General features: G+C 48.0%; 1 protein-coding gene and 1 pseudogene across 1 annotated transcript; one reads left to right on the top strand and one right to left on the bottom strand.

Annotated features, from left to right (window-relative positions):
- Nucleotides 1–385: 385 nt before the first annotated feature.
- LOC129691251 (60S ribosomal protein L9-like) lies at nucleotides 386–7,106 on the bottom strand (annotated as a pseudogene).
- Nucleotides 7,107–10,813: 3,707 nt separating this feature from the next.
- On the top strand, nucleotides 10,814–14,136 carry Rassf10 (Ras association domain family member 10). Its single transcript, XM_055627510.1, has one exon. It carries the CDS (start codon nucleotides 10,881–10,883, stop codon nucleotides 12,408–12,410), a length of 1,530 nt encoding a protein of 509 aa, XP_055483485.1. The 5' UTR covers nucleotides 10,814–10,880; the 3' UTR covers nucleotides 12,411–14,136.
- Nucleotides 14,137–22,820: the final 8,684 nt, after the last annotated feature.

Genomic DNA, 22,820 nt, shown 5'->3' with positions numbered 1-22,820 from the left:
GATAGACAGGGAGCTTCTACCTGCTTCCCATGGCACAGCTGTGAGAATCAAACGAGAAAGGGCAGGAAAAAACAGCTGGTGACTGCTCTTAGCACAGCTCCTGAGTCTGAAGGTGAGTTTCAGCTTGATATAATACCAAAATGCTCATCCCGAGTGAAGATCAAAAATGCTGATGAGACACGTGACGCGTGAAGCTGAGAGCTGAGCTGCAGGTAACACAGCATGCACAGGAAAGCCCTGTATGCAGTGGGGGTTTCTTGAACTGCTGACCTCTTTCCTTGCTGCAGCCTGCTTCCTCCCCCGGAAGCGAATATTTCGTTTTCTTTTCTTTTTTCAGTATAAGTCTGTTATTGTTCCCAGAGACAAACCAAGTCGTACTTGTAATTCAGGATCTTGTTTCTAGAGCAGGGTAACTTAGGGCCTGCTGCGCTGCTCCCTCACCAGACATGTAGACACCGTCCAAAAGCTTTCGCATATTCTCGTTTTTAACTGTTGTGGCTTGCTGAATTTGAAACAAGTTCAAAATCATTTCCTTCAAGGATTAATTCATCCTCTTGGGCTTGAGAGACAGAACAAGCAACACCTGTCCTCATCTGAACCCGGCGGATGTATTTTTCACCCAAGAGATTTCGGATTTCAACCAAGACCCATTTCTCCTGGATAACGATGTTGATGGAGGAGTACACGGGCCTTATCTTATAGCCTAAGCCCAGTGTAACACCCTCAATCATGTTCTGGACATGACTGCGGACGGTTCTGACAGTGGCCAGTTCCTTTCTGTTACCCGACCATTTGTCAACCCGGAGCCTCTTCTTTTTCTTCCCGAGAAGACTCAGCTCTACATTGATGTGCTTGAAGTCCCTCTGCAGAGCTCCCCTGGGGCCCTTCACAATGACTGTGTGCCCCTCCAGAGTGATGTCGACAGTCTGATTGCTTAGGATGCTCTTCGTTCTTGCTGTAGACGGGGCAAAGGGAGCGGTGTGTCTTTTCTTAATAAACTGTCACTGTTTCTGCGGTAGCTAGGTTCCTCTGCTCAATTGCTTGCTCTGGAAACAAGAACCTAGAGCCTCACCAGGGGTGTCCTCTGAACCCCCACATCAGTCAAGCCACTCCATGTACTGTGTTTACTTTGTTGATTGCATCTGGAGGCCACACGAGGTGACGGGCCCATGCCACTTGTGGTCAGTGCAGGTGTGTGTCCTACAGTAAGGACATCAACCAACGAAGTTCTGAGAAGCCACCTTGTGGTTAAAGCACGCAGACTGCACACAAACGCGCAGAGGCAGTTTGGCGAGCTGACTTAGACACGAAGGCTTAGCTCTGTTTCCTGTCGCTCCTGAGACAGAAAACCTGTTTAGAAACTTAGTGCTCCAGGGTACAGGGATGAAGAACCTCTGAATCCAACTCACTTGGCTTTTTTTTTTTTTTTTTTTTAACGGTTGCTTAATAAGCAAATGCCTGCTGAAATGGAGTGTGTTCCTGTCCACAGTCTCCAGGCGCCTTGGCAGGCTGTGTGCTGTGGATTCTGCGAGAACTAGAAGGGACATCAGTCTTGGCGAGACTCATACGCCTTGTCAACAGAGAGACACACAGGCTCCTTAGTGCGGAGCTGGTGGTGCCCAGCCATCAGTCACAAGCTTAACAACGTGTGCACACACCTGCCTGAGGGACTGGCAAAGCCCGGAGCAATGAAGCCACAGACAACACTGACAGCTAACAAAGTTTGCTCACTCACCGAGCTGTGGGGAAGCGGGTAAGAAGGAAGACAGATACTTTATTCAAATGCACAGTGGCCAGGAATTTGGTGTCTCAGAAAAAGGGGAGGGGAGTTAATGAGCAAAGTCTACTTACTTTGAAAGTCATGTGAAAAGTATTACACACATCCTTTAAAAAGTTGAAGGCTCTCTTACTAAGAAATAGAGTATAGAGTCTTTTAAAACTAGGGCTGGAGAGAGGGCTCAGCACTTAAAAACACTGGCTGCTTTTTCAGAGGACCCAGGTTCGAGTCCCAGCACTCACATGACAGCTCACAACAGTCTGTAACTCCATTCCCAGGGGATCTGGCTTTTGTGTGCTACATGCAAATAGCATAGACACACATTGAGGCAAAACATTCATGCACATAAAGGTTTTTTTTAAAGAAAAAATATTGTATTATTATTTTTTAAAGATTTATCGTGTGTGTGTGTGTGTGTGTGTGTGTATGTGTGTGAATTTATGTGCATTGTGTGCATCCAGGTGCCTGAAGACACCTGGGACAAGAGTTATAGGTGGCTGTGAACCACCCAATGTGGGTGCTGGGAACTCAATCCATGTCCTCTGCAGAAGCAGCAAGTATTCCTAAATGCTGAGCTACCTCTCAGCCCTTTGTTATTATTTTCAAAAGTAGTAAGGTATATATGACGTTTAGCATCTGTATCAGTTACTTTTCTAGTGCTGTGATAAAATACTGTGACCAACTGGAAACAAGGTGTTCAAATGCCAGATATTATCACGGTCATCCCACTCACACCACTGAAACATCGTAAAGGATATTAAATATGAAATTCAGTGACAGGAAGGCCGTTTTCATACCACAAAAGTGAAACTGTATGAGAAACAGCGCCCCACTTTCTCCCTCCGCCCTGGGACACCATTGGAGTCTCTAGTTCTATGAACCTGATTTTTTTCTGGGAACCTTATGAAAGTAGAGTTATAACAGTCTGTCTTTTTGATAATTGCCTGGCTTTGTTTGGCATTATGTTCTGAAGGTTCCTAAATATTACAAGAATTCATTATATAAAATATCTCACATGGTATTTATTCATCTATATATCAGTAGACCCCACAGTTGCTTCTCTTTTGGTATTGTGGATGATGAACAATACCAGAGGTGCGAACTCTCTGAAGTCCTGCTCTGAGTCCTCTGGGCTATGTACCTATGCAGACAGTACTGTTGCATCCTATGGAGGAAGTGCTTTTTAAAGCACGCATAGTTTTGCAAAAGTCTTAAAGAGTGTATTCTTAAGCAGCAGACACCCCCAGGCTGGTAATCCAGCTGATTTCATCTTGAAACTTAGCTGGTACAAATGAGAAAGCCACCCCACAAGACCTTCGTAAGATCAAGTGGCCTCTGTGCTATTCACAGCGATTTCAGCTAATAGGGGTCCGATTGTGTTCTAGGCTTGCATTTGTGTGGGTCTCCCAGTCACGGGATCAAGTGTAAGAGATCCATAGTCTAACCCAGGTTTAACCCAGAGCACGGTCCAGGAAAACAACGCTGCACTTCAGGGCAGAAACAAAGAGAAGCTTCTTCAGTGAGCAGGGAGAAGAATCTGGGGTGCCAGATGTAACCTGCTTCCCTTATCTAGCCCACAGCCTCCTTCCTCTTCTAGCCGGATGGATGTGATGACAATTGAAAAAAAATATCTCCATATTTTCCTCAGTGGAGAAAATCATCTTTGCGAAATCTTGCAATGATGGCTTCAGCATTTCACGGTAATTTGCATCCAAAGTCCCACTCAGTCCAATTTAATTTCCTCCAAACAATATTCCTTAAATGGACTGGCAAGTCTTTGCTGTTCCTACCAGCTTCTAAAAGAACCACACTTCCAAGCCAATCAATATGGTATTGAAACTCCTCTCAGCTCAGTCAACCTCACTGCAGAAAGAAAGCTAGCATTCTACACACACAGAATGGCAAAGACTCAAGCACAGGCCTCATACTGTGTCTGAGAAGCAAGCAGCTGATACGCAATAATGTGGTGCCGGGTAGACTTGGAGAGAAAGAGTAGTGTTCCCTACAATGAAGAAAGGGCATGCTTGGGGTCAGGGCTATTCTACCCTGACAAAGCCGGGAATGGTCCAGAGATGGCATTGAAGACACTGTCTCGTTCACACACTCATTAATAGTATCACCTTTCATTACTGGGTAACAGCAGATAATGAAAATTAATCAAACAAAACCCCTTTTGATATAGTCCTCGGGAGTGATGTCACCAGCCTTGAATAGGTGACATGTAATGTAAATTCCCAGAAGGTCTCTCAAACAGATGCCAGCCTCCTTTGCTTGGAGCAAAGGCTAAGCATGCTTACTCACTTGCAGAATGTCTTTCCCACACCTGGAGCGACTGTTGCTTTGGAGTCCCTTACCTAAGAGTCGCTACGTTCTCAGCTCATAGCCCAGACCTCCACCAACCATTCGCCAGTCCCCGGAGCTGGAGAATGGAGAAGCACTTCCTCCCACCCTGCCTGAGCTCTGCTTTCTCCTTCCTGCCTGACGTATCTTTTTCTGACCTGTCATACACTCCCGCCATCTTCTTCTACAGATGTGTATCTTTGACATCTATGGTGCCAGATGGCCAAAGCACATTCTCGTTAAGAGTGCTTACATCTAGTTCTTAGATCTCCGTATGTCTGTGTCAAAGTTTAACGTATGTGAGACTCATCAGGGGAGGCTGGATGGTGGCTCATTAGGCAAAAACATGCAATCCTGACTGCCTGAGTTCAAACCCTGGAACCCGTTGTAGAGTTCAAACCCCTGGAACTCCACATGTGTTCTGTATCATGTGCGTGCCCTTGTTCACACAATCTCTCTCTCTCCCTCCCCTTCTCTCACACACATCCCTTAATAATAATGATAATAAAATTTTAAATATTGACTTTATAAAAAATAATCATCAGAAGAGACGGTCTTAAAGACAGACTTCTGGGTTTTTGGACAGGGATTTCCATTAATAGAGCCCAGTAAACTGCATTTTTAAAAGCACAATGCCAGGTTTTCCCTCACTTTAAGAAGCATATATGGGTTAATAGCCCAGCATTTTTTTCCCAGCTCTGGGCTCAGATGAGACACAGAAGGGTTGTCCATAAGGTGCATAAGAGTGGCTGTGCTCAGCTTCCTCTACCAGAGGAGCTGCAGTTTCTGTTAACACAGTTTGCCGAATTATTTTCTGGAGCTAATCATTACAAGAAACTGATTCAGTAAGTAAAATCCAGTCACGTGTTTGTGTGGCTCAGCATAATTAGGGACAGGAGCTCCTTTCTGGGGTGTTCCGGGCTGCTGCGAACCTTGACTGACAGACTGGAAAGGTAGAGAAAGCGCCAGAGACATGCCAACTTCCATAGAGCCGTGTGAGCTGGGAAACTAGCCAACCCCTCCCCTGTGACCCCGGCTTTCTCATGGTAAGAGCTATGCCTCACCTCTCTAGGTCTTAGGAAAGTAGCCCACTGGAAAAACTCCCACAGGCTCGAATGACGTGCTGCCTCTGAGAGCCAATGTGGGAATTTAACAAAGGCCTCTGCCACCCCTCTGAGAACTGAGGAGTATTTGGAAAGTGTCCCTGGAGAGAGAGGAGGGAAGCGGTGTTCAGCACACACTGTGGGACTCACGCTGCCTTCGCTCCCTCTGCCAGGAGCATCAGTATCTCACGAGCAGTGGCACAAAGTCCGAAGCTGCTGAAGGCTCCCTAGGATCAGGAAGCTGACACAGCTGTGCAGTGGCTAGGACCACAGAAAAGAGACGTAGGCAAGTAAGAGAGGGGCCTACAGGAGAATCAGCAGTGGGTAGTGATCCCAATTCCAGCGTCTCCACTTGTGCTACACTTTACAAAGATGTGCGTACTGGCACATACCTGTAATAATAACAGCATGTGTGAGGCGGGGGCAGTAGAATCACCTTGAGTTGAAGGCCAGCCTGGGCTACAGAATGAGACCCTGCCTCGAGCAAGCAAACAAGCAAAAAAAAAAAAAAAAAAAAAAAAAAGTTATTCATTGTGACTGAATAGTTCATAGATGACTAAATTCATATAAATTCATTACGACATGAGGCTAAATTTGACACCCCCCCCTGCAAGGAGCCATTGCTTTGAGCTGAGTGTTCATTAGGACCATTCTCTAGGCATGCCCATACAGGCGTCTGGACTCCTGGAGAACACAGAGAGCAGTTTTAGGTATATGCATATGTGTTCTGTGTGGGTCTTCTAAAATGCAAGCAAGATCCTGTCACATGAATCCTTCTGAAACTGGCATTTTGCACTGGCCAATACGTGTCGGAGACTCATTGTTGCCTAGACAAATAAATCTACTTTACCAGATTTAATTGCTGCAAACATTCAGAGCTGGGGGCAACTTCTTTTCTGTGGCGTCATCCCTTAATGGGTGAGTATTTGCATGGTCTCCGTTAATTTGCTACAAAACAGCCCCTGTGTGCCTCCTTCTGCTGTGCTTTATTTAGCGTTTGTTAGGCACATTTTATTCTAGAACCCTGGTTCATGCGATCAGACAGCCCACAGTCAGGTGGGTCTTTTTTCCCTCAGTTACTCATTGGCAGCACCCTCACAGATATGCCAAGAGGTGTATCTTTTTGGTGATTCCAAAGCCAGTGAAGTTGACAATAATTAACCTGGACATAGGCATTTTATATACTGTACACTGTTTTGTTCCGTGTGATGTCGACTTCTCATCCCTTCCTCAGATCAAAAGGCGGGGCTTACAAAACCTGTGGCAATTGTGATAGTGTGGTCAGATTCCCTAAAACTGAAATGAGAGATGTTTTGAGCCACTCTGTGGGTGCTGGGGACCGAGCTCTGGTTCTGTGCTAGGGTAGTAAGCACTCTTAACTCTCTTAACTACCTAGTCACCTCTCCAGTCCATGTGACGTATAGTTTTATGTTCCTGAACAACAGGATGAAGGGATGCGTTCGGAGACATGCAGCAGTTCGTGCATCTGTCATTGTGCGAACATCGCAGACTATGCTCATGCAAACCTCAGTGGAATAGCTGATGACTCTCTCTCTCTGGCTCTCTCTCTCCCACTCTCACACACAGACACAGACACCTACGGCCACTAGGGTTATGAGAGACAGAATAACACAAGATAAAACCAAGCATAGGCGAAAGCCTTGCCACGGAGTGATACGGTAAACAAATGTCTGAGCTGCTGCCTGCACAGGACAGGGTGCTGTTCTGCAGCCAACTGTGTTTTTGTAAGTACAAGTTCAGTCTAAAATAACAATCGTGAGTTTGGTACACTAAGAACACAAACCATAAACGCCAGGCAAACATGGTTGTTAATTTCCATTACCAAGGAGCAGCCGTACGCGTTTTGCTTTTGTAGCACGCAGCATGGCAGGCCTGTTTACATCGACACGTGACCCGAGTAGCTTGTGACAATCTGAGGATGGCTACAGCCTCCCTAGGTAGCCGGGATCTTTGCGCTCCTCCATTCCGCCCTTGTGGGACCACCACCCCACTGTGGTCTGTCCTTGGCGGGAATGTCATTATGCAGTTCGTGACTGCACACTCCTCTTCTGGCTCACCAGCTCCTGGCGTGAAGCCATTGTAGTCTTTGTCATTTCCTAAATGATTTAGAGCAAGAAGAGCATTTATGGGGGCAGACAGTTTGTTCTTTTGTCCTTGGCTCTTGAAAGTAGCTCCAGAGTGGTGACAGCGATGGACAAGCTTCTGTTTTTTGGGAGCCCTTGCGAGCACCTGTGAGGTGATGCGTTGGGAAGCCTCTAGAATGAATACTCAATGGGAGGGACAGCTGGCTGGGAGGACCCAGCCAGACTCACAGGGCCTCGACTCCCCAGCCTCCCGGGCTGAGGTTGACCACCACGGCCCGATGCCTTCATCCGTCAGACGCCTATCCAATGACATTCCCACAGGTCTTCCCCAAATGATCATGTTGGAGAACTTTGGACAGCTGAATGCATGGAGGTACTTGGAGGGTGACATGGAACCACCCCACTTCTCCTACATCCTGCCCTGCACCCCTCCATCTGACCCTCAGTTCAAGCCTGGACGTGTGGTTATCATCTGAGGGAGGGTAGGAGGCAGTCTTAGGGACGGAGCTCTCAAGCTGAGTTCTCTTCAGGTGGCTAGTGTCAGGATGAAATTGAGTTAGAAGGTGCTTGGCTGCCGTCTGCTGCAGAACTGCTTGCTTGCTTAGTGGGTGGGAGCCCTTTTCTCCAGATACCCACTTCTGCTGAGAGGATAGGACAGTTTGTTTTATTCCTTTATTTACTGGACTAACCTCTAAAACCCACTCTCTGAAACACTGCTAAGAGACCATGCTCATAACTCCTTGATTTGTTTCTATAGGCAATGTAGCATGAGTGAGATTTTTTCTTTTTCTTTTTTTTTGAGACAGTGTTTCTTTGTCCTGGAACTTACTCTGTAGATCAGGCTGGCCTCGAACTCACAGAGATCCACCTGCCTTGCCTCCTGGGTGCTAGGCTTAGTCTTGCACCACCACTGCCTGGCTCAGTGGGATGTTCTTTTAAGGGTCTTCTAGCCTGCCACTCCACCCCTCGTGGCTCTATGGTCCCCATACTGTATGATGGTGCTAAGTGAAGATCTGGCCATGTTAGTAAGCTCTACGGTGGGAAGGATCTCAAGCTGGCCTCACGATTCTCTGCTACTTCCACTCCCCTCATTGCTCTGGTGACTGATACATCACACAAAATGATCGTGTGGATATAGTTAAGGCAACTGTTTCGGTTAGGGTCACTGTTGCTGTGACGAAACACCATGACAAAAGCAACTTGGGGGGAAAAGGGTTTAGTTCACTCACAGTTCCACGTTAAGCATGCCATAAAAAACAACAAAACAAAACAAACAAACAAACAAACAAAAAAACCAGCGAGGGCAGGAACTCAAGCAGTGCAGGAATCTGGAAGGAGGAGGGTGCAGGCTTGCTCCATGGGGCTTGCTCAGCCTGCTTCCTTATAGACCACCTACCCAGGAATGACTCCACCCACTAGGCTGGGCCCTCCCTATCAACCACTAATTAAGAAAATGCCTTACAGGCTTGCCTGCAACCTAATCTCATTTTCTCAATTGAGGCTCCCTGCTCTCTGATGACTTTATCTTGTGTCAAGTTGACATAAATCTAGCGAGCGCAGTGACTAATCAGTCTACCCAAATAGAGTCTCTCCAGGTGGGTCTGCTTGATGAAGGCAGCCTTTTACAAGTGGCATTTTCTTTCAAAGCCGGTAAAGGATGATGCCAGGACGATTAGGTGCCAAGAGGACTGGGTGGTTCTGACCTGCCATACTGCTGTAAATGCTACATGGGAAGAATCTACGAGGCTAAGAGAGGTTCTGATGAAAGCCACCATGTAGGTGGTGACTTCAGTGCTTCAGGGGGAGGGAACATAGTGTCCTTCCTCAGTGTTTCTGGAAGCACACCTGAACGGGTCGGAAGTAGCTTTCCTCTCCGTCCTGAAGCAGCCTACGGTTGGCTTGGAACACCCTGAGCAGTCAAGCCAAGTACAAACTGTGACCTTCAGACAAGTGAAACCATGTGCAAGTGTTGCTTTCAGCTACCAAGGAAACGACAATTCATTTTACAGCAATGCAAAACATCCCTCCCAGGTTCTAACCGGTCAATGAAAACTTCTGCTGTAGACTTAACAGAACCTGACATCTGATCCTTACGGCTGTTACTTCTAAAATTATCACCATCCTTACAGATGAGATTCAAGGAGGTTTCCTATTTTTCTTAAGGTCCCAGTAAGTAAAAGCATCCCGCACAAGCAGCCAGCATCTCCTCTAGGCTTCCAACACATTCAAAAGCACACCCGTGGAACTAAAGACCCCTCCTGACCTGCTTCCTGTTAGTTCACCCTTGTCGGGTACTTATTCACTTAACTCTTTGAGGCCAGAGACTGCCACGCTCTGTTGATTCTTCGGCTCCGCACATCAGCTCCTTCCGCCTGCCATGAATATCCCTGATGGGGAGCCTTTGCAGACTCTTCCAGATGAGGACTCCCCTGCTGTGCAGCTTCCTGGGTGTCCCCCCCCAACACACGGTGACTCCCCTGGTCAGAACTCGGAAGGCCTGGCGTCGGAAATGTTTACTGAGCCACCGGGAGCTCCTGCCAGAGACTCACGTCCGTAGCCCTGGACTTAGAGCACAGTGGGAATCCAGAAAACGTTCTGGGAAGGAATCATTCAACCGACAAAAGCACTTTTCAAGAAGTAACGAGACATCTAAGGTCTTGAGAGAGGGGAGTGAGGTCTCCCAGCAGTCAGATGTGTGCTTTCCAGGACAAGGCCAGAGCAAGCCTTGCTCTAAGAGGGTTTCAAGCTTCACGTTGTGGCTTTGGGTTTCTTGTGTTCTGATACTTGACTTTTAGCATTTCCGGACTACATAGCAACGGCCTCAGTACCCCCACTGGAATTAGGACTGGCCATCAATTTACGTTTGCCCCCAGGTTCCCACTGTAACAGTTTTTCTGTCAAGAAGTCTGTGGGGAGTGGAAGGGCGAGGTGGGGATCTACAAATCTGACCTATGGGGAACTGTGTACCATCCTCAGACCATTGTACATGTGCTCATGGACCCCATTGTGTCTGAGGAAGACAAGAAGGTTTAGAAGCAGCCCTTACAAATCTGAGCTGGTGGATCACAACATCTCCATTAGAAACTATTGGGTGCCTCAGTTTCCCCGCCTGTGCAAAGTGCAGTTAATATACAGAGGGCGCTGAAGGACCAAGACCACGCGCATCTGGGGGCTCTGGAAAAGGGTTAGTCGGGTTAAGGTGTTTCCAAACAGCTCTAGACGCAAGGCAAGGCGAGGGAGGCGCAGAGCTGATGCCCGGCGAGGTGCGGGCTCCAGGCTTTGTAGCAGAGAGGTCCCGGAGTCCTTCTTTGCTCAGGGTGGATAAAACTCTTTATCGGACGCCAGTAACCCGAGCCAGGGGCTGAGCCGGCGGCGGGGCTGGGAGGGGCGAGTCTGGGCGCCGCGCCTGCGGTGCTCTCAGCTCAGGGCGCTGGGGGCGGGAAGAGGTGGAGTCAGGTGGGGGAGGAGCAAAACCCGGAGGCCTCGGGCACCGCGGGCAGAGCCAGAGTCGCTGGAACCCAAGCCCAGGCGTCCCAGTTGCGTCCCAGTTGCGCCATGGATCCTTCAGAGAAGAAGATATCGGTGTGGATCTGCCAGGAGGAGAAGCTGGTGTCCGGCCTCTCTCGCCGCACTACCTGCTCGGACGTTGTTCGGGTGCTTTTGGAGGACAGCTGCCGGCGGCGCCGCAGGCAGCGGCGGGGCCAGCGACAGGGGGCGGCGGAGGACCCCTCCGGTCCGTTGGAGCTGCCCGATCCCCCGGACGAAAACGACGACGAGGAGGACGACGACGCGCTGGCCCAGGGCGTGCTGTGTGGTCCCCCGCACTGCTACTGCATCGTGGAGAAGTGGCGCGGCTTTGAGCGCATCCTGCCCAACAAGACGCGGATCCTGCGCCTCTGGACCGCCTGGGGCGACGAGCAGGAGAATGTGCGCTTCGTGCTGGTGCGCAGCGAGGCGTCGCTGCCCAACGCCGGGCCGCGCAGCGCGGAGGCGCGGGTCGTGCTCAGCCGCGAGCGCCCCGGCCTGACCCGGGGAGCCCCGGCGCGGCCCAGCCTGGCCCTGACCCAGGAGAAGCAGCGGCGGGTGGTACGCAAGGCCTTCCGCAAGCTGGCCAAACTCAACCGGAGGCGCCAGCAGCCGCCGCCGCCGTCGCCTGGCTCGTCCGCGTCGTCCGCCGCCTCCTCCTGCTCGTCGCTCCCTCGGACCCACGAGGGCGCGTCGGTGGAGCGCATGGAGACGCTGGTGCATCTGGTGCTGTCGCAGGACCACACCATCCGCCAGCAGGTGCAGCGGCTCCGGGAGCTGGACCGCGAGATAGACCGCTACGAGGCCAAGGTGCACCTCGACCGCATGCGGAGGCACGGGGTCAACTACGTGCAGGACACCTACCTGGTGGGCGCCGGCCTCGACCTCGACGGACCGGCGCCTGAAGACGAGCCCGAGGCCGGGACGCGGGCGGACGAGGGGCCGGAGGCGGCGGCGCCCCTGGACGGCGAGGCGCAGGCGGCGGCGCTGGAGGAGCTGGCCCGGCGCTGCGAAGACCTGGCGCGGCTGCAGGAGGAGCGCGCCCAGCAGGAGGAGTTGCTGGAGCGCCTGTCCGCCGAGATCCAGGAGGAGCTGAACCAGCGGTGGATGCGGCGGCGCAGCGAAGAGCTGGCGGCCAGAGACGAGCCCCCGGAGCCCGACGGCGGCCCGGATGGCGAGCTGCTGCTGGAGCAGGAGCGGGTCAGGACACAGCTCAGCACCAGCCTTTACATCGGGCTGAGGCTCAGCACGGACCTGGAGGCCGTCAAGGCGGACTTGGATTACAGCCAGCAGCAGAGGGACAGTAAGGAGCGCGAGCTGCAGGGCCTCCTCCAGACTTGGCGCACTTTTGAGCAGACGGTGGTGCATGACGGGGCTCTGGGTTCCGGTGGACCCTCTCAGGAACCTCAGCCTCAGACCTGTGCAGAAATGTGGGTGGACCAGGCCCGGGGACTAGCTAAGAGCTGTCCCGGCAACGATGAAGACTCGGATACCGGGCTGAGCTCCATGCATAGCCAAGACTCGGACTCGGTACCCCCAGTGTGTGAATCCCTCGTGTAGAAGTTGTAGGGAGTGACCCTTGACACTTGCAGCGCGCGCTGGCCCGGCCTGCTCAGGGACACGAAATGAGGCCGTGGGGGGTGAGCTCAGAGTCTCGGGATGGGTCTGGAGAGTGGAGGGGGTGCCTGTCAGGCAGCGTGCTCCTCTGACTCAGGGTGAGTGTGGGGGACAAGGAAGCTCTAAACCTCCTCAGCTTTAGAGGGAAAGGGAGTCAGGAGGTGAGAACCCCTCCCTATTTAAAAAAAAAAAAAAACAAACAACAAAACACGTTAGGTAAATCGACAAGGTCCAAGCCCATTTTCAAAACAAGAATAAAAGAAAGAAAGAAAAACATTATGGACATGTTTACCACTCCTCTGTATGGGAAGGACTGCTGACAGCTAGAACTATGGTCTGTGGCATAAAGTGCTGTTAAAAGAAAACACTTGGATGAAAAGGAAATTCCTTGAATGTTAATTGTGACTGGAAACGTGTTAAAACTAGCCAAAGAGGACGCACTAGTTGGTCTCTGCCTTGCTTAACATCTTTGATAAAACCCATAGGCATCAAAATCCTGGCTGTTTACATTTCTTCAGGTTTGGGAATTACCCGTCTGCTAAATCATTTGCCTTTTATTTCTTCATTGAAAAGCCAAACTGCATTGAAATCTAAGGCTGTGTCTTCCTACTAAATACAACGTGTTAAAAGCTCTCCACCCCCACCCAAACATAGCACTTTGAGTTTTAAAATTCTGGCCTACGTAATCTGGGTGAAAATGTAACCTGGCTCTTTGGGGTGTGTTTCTGCAGAGGCAGAGGTGCTGTCTTCTAGTTCATGATGCCCAGTCATTGACTCAATTACAGCTCAGGAGAAAGGGAAGTTGCAGAATGAAGCACAGCCCACTTTGCTGTTTAAAAGAACGTCAGTGTCGACTACAAGTTGAAAGCAAAGATCTTTACATAGTGTTTAGCTGTTAAATCCAGCTCTGTGATTTAAACCAACCATGACCTTTCATGAATTTTATGCAGACCCAAGTCCAACTTTAGTTTCGTTGGCCGGAGATAAGGTTCTGGTTCAAGTAAACTGCAAATGCCAATTAACTTCAAGTGCAAACAGTAGGGTTTACTAGCTAAGGCCCCCAAAGAGGGGAGAAAAATGAAGCAATCCAATAGGCCACTGTGGGTAAACAAATAGATTAACCATAGCACGGAGCCATGGTAAAAGCACATCAAAGTGAGTTAAGAACTTGAGGTGCTCCTGCCTGGCCGCGCCCCTCTGCACGTGGCAGGGGAGATATAAGGGTGACATTGTCTTCTGTGGTTGGTGTAATTGTTCCAGGTATTTCAATTAAAACTTATCAGTTGTAGTTAGCTGTCGGGCCAGTGGAAGGAGCCTGCTGGTCCATTTCCCTGTGGAGCTAGGTACTTTCTGAGGAATGTGGATCTAATCTGTCCGGAGGAGGCATTAACAATGGGGTGTGTGTGTGTTGCCAGAGGTACAGAAGGCTGGTATCAACTGAACTAGCAAGGGGCCTACTCCCATTCCCACAGTGACGTGCAAAGGTAAGTTCCGAGGCCTTGGGATTCATAGCTGTTTCCTTCCTTGTGGGATCAGCTGTCTGAGTGTCCCCAACAGGAGCTCTTGACATCACCATTGGAGCGTCTTTTTCACTGACTGTCCCAACACTGAAGCTGCTTTGGAATTATAACACAAGTGACTGTGCTCAGATTTTCAAGTAAAATCAAAATGAAAAGGCAATTCTCTTAGTTGATGCTTTTTGAAAGACCTTATTTGGTGAGGTTACATTGATGTTGCTTAGTTTCCTCTGATGCCGAAAACATCCACACACTTACTTGGTCCTGTGGCATCATTCAAAGGAGGGAGCAAAAGAGACTGCCTGTCCTCAGACAATCGTTTGATTCAGTAAGTGCAAAGCTTAATGACAGCCTTCCTTTAGAGGCAGAGGTAAAATCCTCATTAGACTGTGACAAATGCCACCTGTCTGAATGGTTTATGCTGGCAATGGGCTGACCTGGTGGTTTTTTTTTAAATTATTGTGCTTTTATTTTTTTTTTTCCTTCCCCCTAGGGTTGTAGGAGAGGTGGTTCTTGGACGTTTATTAACTCAGAAAGAACATAGAAGTTGGCAGAGCGTGGCTGCCTGGCAGAAAGGAGCTGTTTTTCTTTTGACTATTATTATTTTAAACTTTGATGGGTAGCTGACGTCAGCAAATATGCCCAAAACCTGCAAAGCAAATATGCCACATCACAGGAGGAAGGCCTGCGGGGGTTTTGAGAACATTTCTCGTCCCTACCACCTGAAGATGTTTTCCTACTTAAAATTTTTCAGGCAGCCTGGGGCTTTGCTTATAACACAGGGCAGGCCAGTCTGCTCCCTTTTTCCTTTTGTTCTAATTCTATTCCTAAAATGTACACTCTTCGTGAGCAGGAGAAAGGAGAATGGGGGTGGAGGAGCGGGAGGAGAGGCAATAGCTTCTTTTGTGAAAAATCCTTGTCACAGCCATCTTTGTAGGCTCAAAGTCTCATCGATGCTGAGTGTGTTCCACTTGCCTGCATATGGGTAGTTCTCGGGACACTAGGGAAGAGACAACATTGCTGGCCCTGGCCCTGGGACAGGAACTCCTGCCCTCTGCTCGTTCGCAGGGCCATGACAGTCCAGCAAGCTTGAGAAAAGAACAGCGTAAGGCCCCTGCCCAGCCAGCTCCATCTTTCTCCTGGAATCAGGACAACCCGTTGTGCGTTTGTTCCTGTGCGTCCCATTCACTGTGCTCTTCCAAACCCAAGATTCCATATGGCCTCACCGCGTTTACTTCCTTTCATAAAATGTGGTTATTAGTTCCATGAGATGATGGCTTCGAGGGTAAAAGCTGCTTAACACCAAGCCTGACAACTGGGGTTTGATCTTCAGGCCCCACAGGGTGGGAGGAGAGAACTGACTCCTGCAGGTTGTCCTTTGATCTCCACAGAGGGGCCTTGTCATGGACCCGTGACCACACACACACACACACACACACACACACACACATATTTAAGAAAAGATGGTTGTTATCATTACCATTATTTTCTTCCTAAGAAAAGCTGCATAGCACAATCTTGACGAAAATGTCTGAAAACACCGTGAATTTTGGAAAGAAAAAAAAAAAGCCACACCCAGTCTCTTATCACAAAAAGAGCTTGTCACTCTTTGCCAAACTTTGCCAAAGTTCCCTAGAGGACTTTTTGTCCATTTTGAAGCTTTCCTAGTTTGCTCTGTTGTTACACCTAATTCTAATAGGCTTGTATGCATGCTTTGACCCCCAACCACTCACAAGCAGGTCCATTCAGCTGGTAAGAGCTTCATGGTTTCTGGGACAGCTCACATTATCCCCCCCCCCGGTAACTGTTGTAAAACAACTTGGTGCTAACCCCCTTTACCCCTTTACGAACACATCTGCTTTGGAAATTCACCTTCCCCGACTCCCAAAGATTTCCAGGAAGAGAATTCTCACATTAAAGAGCAGACATATTTATAAGCTTCATGCTTATTGCCACGCTGCTTTTCAAACAGTTTATTCTAATTAAACTATGCATAAGAGTACCCATTTTATCCTAGATGTTGTTAGCTATTGCTTTCTTGTTGTTATTAAAAAAAAAAAAAACAAAAACAGTTTCGTCAAAATTAAGTCACGTGGCCTCAAAATCAGGGCCTCCTGAACATCCTACAATATCTTTGTAACAAGGTGGGTCAGCTGGTAGACCCTCCTCGGATGCACCTCAGAGACTCATAGCCATAGAGCTCATGTGTAAATGCTCAAGGCCCTGGCTTCGCTCCAAAGCTACAACAACAAGGACAAGAGCCTTTACTTAGGGGAGTTAGGAGGACATGGTATGGGGTAGAGTTGCCCAGCAGGTAGGAGCCCTGGGTTTGATCTGCAGCATTATGTAAAACCAGGCTTAGTGGTTCATGACTGTAATCCCAGCATTCAACAGGTGGTAGGGAAGAGTCAAAGGTTCAAAGTCATACAATGAGTTTGAGGCCAGCCTTGGCTACATGAGGCCCTGTATTAAAAATATAAAAAGAGGAGCAGGAGGAAGAGGAGAGGAGGAGGGAGGAGGAAGAAGAGGGCATAGTGTTCTCTTCATTTTTTTTCATCCTTCTCTGGAAAGATTTACCTGCCAGCAATCTTGTCTCCCATCAGAACTGGCCAATGATATGAAAGTAGGAGGGGCCAACACTCCATTGGAGTGGGACGGAGAAGATAACAGAAGAACTAGAGTTACAAAAACAAGCAATTATCTTTTTCAAAATCTCAGTCTAGCGGAACAGTGATTCTTAGAAGGTGATGTCATGAAAACATTTGTGTTTCTCTTTACACACCTCTACCAAAAATTAAACCTAAACACAGTAAACACACAGGCCAAGTTGCTAATTAACAGCTGCTAGCAGTATATAGGGTTGTCTTTTTTTTTTTTTTTTTTTCCTAGCTAGGGTACTGCACTTGGGCTCATTCTTAAATTCTTTTTAATTTTGATTTTTGATTTCCATGTATTGTTCAGTTCTTATTCCCTCTTTTTTTAAATTAATTATAAATTATAAATTAATTCTTTATTTCGGGAGGGGCACATGCCTTAGTATGAGTATGGAAATCAGAGGACAATTTGCTTCTTGCACCTTATGGGTCCTGGTGGAAGTCGGATTGCTGGGTTTGGCAGCAAGCCTCTTTTCCCACCTAGCCGTCCTGCCAGCCCATCCTTAAATTCTTGAAAAAGGAGGTGAAGTTACCAGCTTGGAAGTGTTTGCCCAGTGCACCTCCTCACAGGAAGGACAGAGAGTGAGTGGGGTGCCAGTGTTGCCTGAATTCTTCTAAGAGGCTACATCGTAGGGTGAAATATAGAGTATTTCCCTTGTGGGGTGGGCCTTTTGACTCTCCACCTTTTACAAAGAAGCTAAGTGTGTTTTCTGATCACTAGTTGACGTGAGTGCCAGGCGTGACGATACACACTTTTAATGGGAGCACTTGGGAGGCGGAGGCAGGTGGATCGCTGTGAGTTCGAGGCCAGCCTCGTCTACAAAGTGAGTCCAGAACAGCCAAGGCTACACAGAGTAACTCTGTTGGGGGCTGGGGGGAGCTGATATGAGATTCTAGCCCAGCCTGGCCTTGCAGCCAGCCTGCTTTTGAACACGCCAGACACCTGCACATAGAGCTTGGCAGACCTGCGAGAAAGCCCTGGAGAGGCTCTGCCGTTAGCAAGGTCTTGTTTGGTTGTTTTTCCCAGGGAGGTGGAACCACTTCCCCCATATCCCAGAGCCAGTAATTATCTATCAAGTGAAGATTTAGCACAAGACAGAGGTGAGGCGTTCCTAGCAAATATTTGAGTGGCTATGAGAAATAGAAAGAGGGACAGGCATAGTGGCACACACCTTTAATCCCAGCATTTGGCAGGCAGAGGCAGGTGGATCTCTACGAGTTTGAGGTCAGCGTAGTCTACAGAGTGAGTTCCAGGACAGCCAGGGCTACACAGAGAGACTTTGTCTCAAAAACAAAAGCAAATAAACACACAGAAGAATAAAAAGAAAGAAGCGCGCGTGCACACACACACACACACAGAGAGAGCGAGAGAGAGAGAGAGAGAGAATATTCTTATAAAAATTAACACAGGACATATTAATACGGAGGTTTTGACTGAATGCCCCAAGGTGGTTTACAGAGCAGAGTTGAAGTCCTTGGCGGCAACAAACCAAGCTGAGCCAGAGCTGTCTCTAGCTCTTCAGTTTTATTGACAGGGGCCTCATGCAGCCCAGCCCAGCTTTGAACTCCCTATGTAGCCAAGAGTGACTCTGAGCTTCGACTCCCTGGCCTCCAGGTGAGTACTGGAATGGAACACTAGGCCAGCTTATGTGGTGCAGGACATAGAACCCAGGCCTTCCTACATACTAGGCAAGTACTCTACCAACGAAGCCACACCCCGCTCCACCCAGCTGTTTTAACTGGGTCTTTTCTGGTGAGCTGCCACTTGCAGGAATGTTAGGAAAGGGCAAGGGCAAGAGTTACTTCGTCCCCCCAAGACCGTTCCCATGCATTTAAACCTGTGCACCTGGCTTAAGGATGTCCTTAGCCACGAGGCCTCCACGTGTGGACGTAAGGCCTGAAGACCACTGTTCCATGTTCAGCCTTCTCATCCACTCCTTTGTAAATCATTTAGATACTTGTAAGATGTCCCCAGAGCTTTTAGGATGGCACCCACATTACTTAGCAGGATTGAAGTTGTTGGTTTTCCATCTGAAGGCCCTTTGCTCAGGCCAACATGACCCTCAGGATAAAGACTAAAGAACTGAATTGATCCTAATTCTTCATTCAGTCATACTTCAACGTCCAATCACGGCCAAGGACACTCCTTTATCCTATCTGACTCCACCGAATGTTCCCTGTGTCAGCCGGCATTCCATTACTGTAACAACATACTTTGAGAAACCAACTTAAAGAGAGAAAAGGCTTATTTGGGCACCCAGTTTTGGAGGTTTCAATCCAGGATCAGTTTTGGACCAGTGTATAAAAAGCACATTGTGTCAGGGATGTTGTGATGGAACAAACAGTCCAATCTCATGCCAGGAAGTAAAAATGAGAACAGAATAGGAAAAGACCAGAGTCCTATAATCTCTGAGGACATTACTCCCATGACTCAAATTCTTCCTTTAAAAGTTTTCACAACATCCCAATAGCAATAAAATGGGCCCAGAGCCTTTTGGGGGTCACTGCAGGTCTAAATTAAGAGTCTCTGATGGTTCATCAACTTGAAGGTTCTAGGCCAGTGGTCCTCAACCTTTCTAACGCTGTGACAGCTAATACAGTTTCTCATGTTGTTGGGACTCCAAGCATAAGATTATTTCTGTGGCTACTTCATAACTGTAATTTTCTGACTGTTATGAATTATAAACATCTGTATTTTCCAGTGATCTTTCCATCCCCCAAAGGAGTTGCAAGCCTCAGGTTGAGAACCTCTGCTTTACATTCTAGAGTCTAGAATCACCTGTGAGAGAAGCCTCTGGGTGTGACTGAGAAAATGTATATTGGGCTCTTGGTGGGAATGGCATTCTGTATGTTCCTTCCAGGATCATTGGCCTAGAACGTGGGTTCAAGGGCCCATGTCATTTCTCTAGCTGTTCTGTTGGAAAGAAGTCTGTTAAAGATTCCTAATGCTAACTGTAGAGCTATTTATTGTAGAACTGTTTCCTCCCTCCAGTTTTGTTGACATTTGCTTCATTCTTTAAGATTCTGATACTGGGTGAGTTCATGTTTATAATTGTTATGTCTCTCTCTCTCTCTTTCTTTTTCTTTTTTTTGTAACAGATTTTGACTTAAGGTCCATATTGCTTGCTATTAACTAAGCTACCCCAGCTCTTGTTTGATTACTATTTATGTGCCACATATTTTTCTATTATTTCACGCTTAGCACACATTTTTTTGTGTGTGTTTGAGTCTAAAATGAGCTTTTCTTTATTTGTTGAGACACCATTTCTGTGTGTTTATTTATCTAATTATTTACATGGATTTGGGGTTTCACTAGGTTGCCCCTTGGAGGTCTGGTCTTGAATATCTAAGTTCAGGTGAACTCCCCCCCCCCCTCATTCTCAAAAATAACTGGGACTGCATCCCCATGTCACTATTTTGGGATAAAACAGTCATTTCTTAAAATCACTGACTTTAAGCCAGGTACTATGGCACACTCCTGTCCTCCCAGGACCTTCAAGGCAGAGATAGGAGGATCAAGAGTCCAGGCTAACACCGTGCAGTGGCTGGTTTTATGTCAACCTGACACAGGCTCGAGTCATCTGTGAGGAGGGAACCTCAGTTAAGAAAACGTCTCCATAAGATTAGGCTGCAGCCCAGCCTGTAGAGCCTTTCTCAGTTAGTGATTGGTTGGGGAGGCCCAGTTCAACAATTGGGATACCTCTCTCTGGGCTGGTGGCCCTGGGTTCTGTAAGAAATCAGGCTGAGCAAGTCATGGGGAGCAAGTGAGTAAGCCCCCCCCCCCCATCATGGCCTCTGCATCAGCTCTTGCCTCCAGATTCCTGCCCTCACTGCATTTGGTGATGAACTGTTATATGGAACTGTTAGTGAAATAAATCCTTTTCTCCTCCAAGTTGCTTTGGTTATGGTATCTCATCACAACAATAGTAATCTTCACTACAACACTTGGGCTACATAGGAAGGTCCTATCAAAATAACAATAATAGTAATAACAATAACAACAACAATACAGTGTGTACACCAGAACTACTCTGTTGGTAATTTCTGTCGGCTGCTCTCCTGCCTGCTTGTAGACCGTGCTTCCTTGCCTCTTTGCATGCCTCTGCGGACATTTTATTCATTAGCTTTTCCTTCTAACTTTTTTTTTTTTGTCAGATTCTTCATTTTCTACTATAATCTCTGCTTCAAGCAGTTGTAATGTTAACAATTGTCTCTAACCATTCTTGACCAACACCTGCTGGGGAAGGGGTCAGGTGAAATAAATACCAGCTACAGAGGTGAAAGGATGGTGACGCTCAGAGAAACCCATCCAGTCCCCTATAGTCCTTCTTGAGGTGCTGTTTTGCACTCTAATTGCTTGCAGGGCTGCTGTTTTGCATTGTGATTGCAGGGCTGCCTCGTTGCACTGTGATTGCAGAGCTGCTGTTTTGCACTGTGATTGCAGGGCTGCCTGTTTGTACTGCGATTGCTTGCAGGGATGCAGGGGGTTTCCTTGAGTTTCTGGGGGTATTGGTCTTCAAGGCTTCTGTGGAGCTGGGGGAGGGGGATGGGAATAGTGTAGGTGCAAACACCAGAGAGCAAGGTATGCTGGATTGCCTCATTCTATTAGTTCCTCCCTCCCTTCCCTCCTCTCTCTCCCTCCCTCCCTTTCCTCCCTCCTTCCCTGCTCCTTTCTTTTGATGAAGGGTCTCATTACATAGGCTCAGACTGACTTCAAACTTGTGAAGTCCTCCTGCCCAAGTTCTGGGGTTATGGGTCTCTTTGGTTTGTTAGGTTGTTGGAATCTGCAGAATTCTGGGAGATTTCTTGTTATTTTTTTCTGACAAGTGCATTTTGGAGGTTCTCACTGTGCCCCTCTCTGCTACCACACCAAACAGGATGTTTTCTGTTTGTCCTTTCGTTGGATGGATAGAATTTTCTTTGGCCAGTTTTGAAAGTGGTGTCTTTAATTTAGCTCTTCTGTTTCTCCAGACTTACCAAGAACCATACTTACATTTTTTTTCTCTCCCACCAATTTAGAAACTTATCAAACCTATGTTTGCCTTTAAGCAAGAGAAGACCCATTTACAACCAGCTCTCTTGTCTCTAGTTTCTCTCTTTTCATAACGGTTTTGTTCTCAATTTTAGTTCTAGAAAGTTGTCCCTAGCTGGTGATAGCCTCTATCAGTACCTTTTACTGAGATTACATGAGATGTATGCACTACCCTGAACAAAATGGTAGCTTTACATTGCTGAGTCATTCAAGTCAAAACTAAGATAACAAGGCTGAGAAAGGAGGCTTCATGGGTAACACACCTGCATGCAAGGGTGAAGACCTGAGGTCATGTCTCCAGGACCCACATGGAGGTGCACATCTGCAGTCCCAGTGCTCTTACAGGGAGCTGGAGCTGGAGGCAGGAAAATCTCCGCAAGCTCCCACATAAGCTACCTCAGAGGAGGCAGCAGTGAATAAAACACCCTGCCTCAGAAAGCTGGAAAATGAGCACTTGAGCACTGACACCTGAAGCTGGCGCGCGCGCGCGCACACACACGCACACGCACACGCACACACACACAAATAAGTAATATAATGAAAAAATTTTTAAAGGTTCTGGTTTGGAGATTTGTCTGTTTCTTTATTGACACAGTGGCACTGGCTGGCCTGGAACTTACTGTGTAGAACAGGCTGATTTCAAGGCTTGCTTGCTTCACACTGAACTATCCATCTGCCTCTGTCTCCCAAGTCCTGAGAGATATTAAGGTATGCCTTGCCTGGTCCTGGGCTTTTAAAATAGATCCAACCCATCACCTTCACATTTTCAAAATAACAATCCCACTCTTAAGAACCTCTCCCAACACTTGCCCATGTAAGAGTGCAAATTCACAACCCTCACGGCCTCAGTGTATCAGGGGAAGAGATGAGAGACCATCTCAGTGGGAAACTGGTTCCACAGACTGTTATGATCGTATTATTTTCATTGTACGGCTTCTGAAGTCACACAGGTCTGCACGGAGAGCATGGAAGGACTTTTCTGCTATAGTGTTGAGCAAGAACATAAACCGGTGGGAGTGACAGATCCACCCCCGGGTTCTGAAGCTCTACAAACTAGCGTTTCTTAGCATTGTCCTCTGAAAGGGAAGGGTCTCAAGACTTGCACACCAGCCCAGAGCACCTCTCACTCCTACGCTGTGGCATCTAAGTG

The sequence above is a fragment of the Psammomys obesus genome, unplaced genomic scaffold (assembly GCF_907164565.1).
Source record: "Psammomys obesus unplaced genomic scaffold, mPsaObe1.curated_primary_1811, whole genome shotgun sequence".
Lineage (NCBI taxonomy): Eukaryota > Metazoa > Chordata > Mammalia > Rodentia > Muridae > Psammomys > Psammomys obesus.
This window is presented reverse-complemented; position numbering and strand designations above follow the sequence as displayed.

Coding starts and splice junctions, on each gene's coding strand:
- Rassf10 (XM_055627510.1), top strand. CDS start 10,881: ATGGATCCTTCAGAGAAGAAGATATCGGTGTGGATCTGCCAGGAGGAG.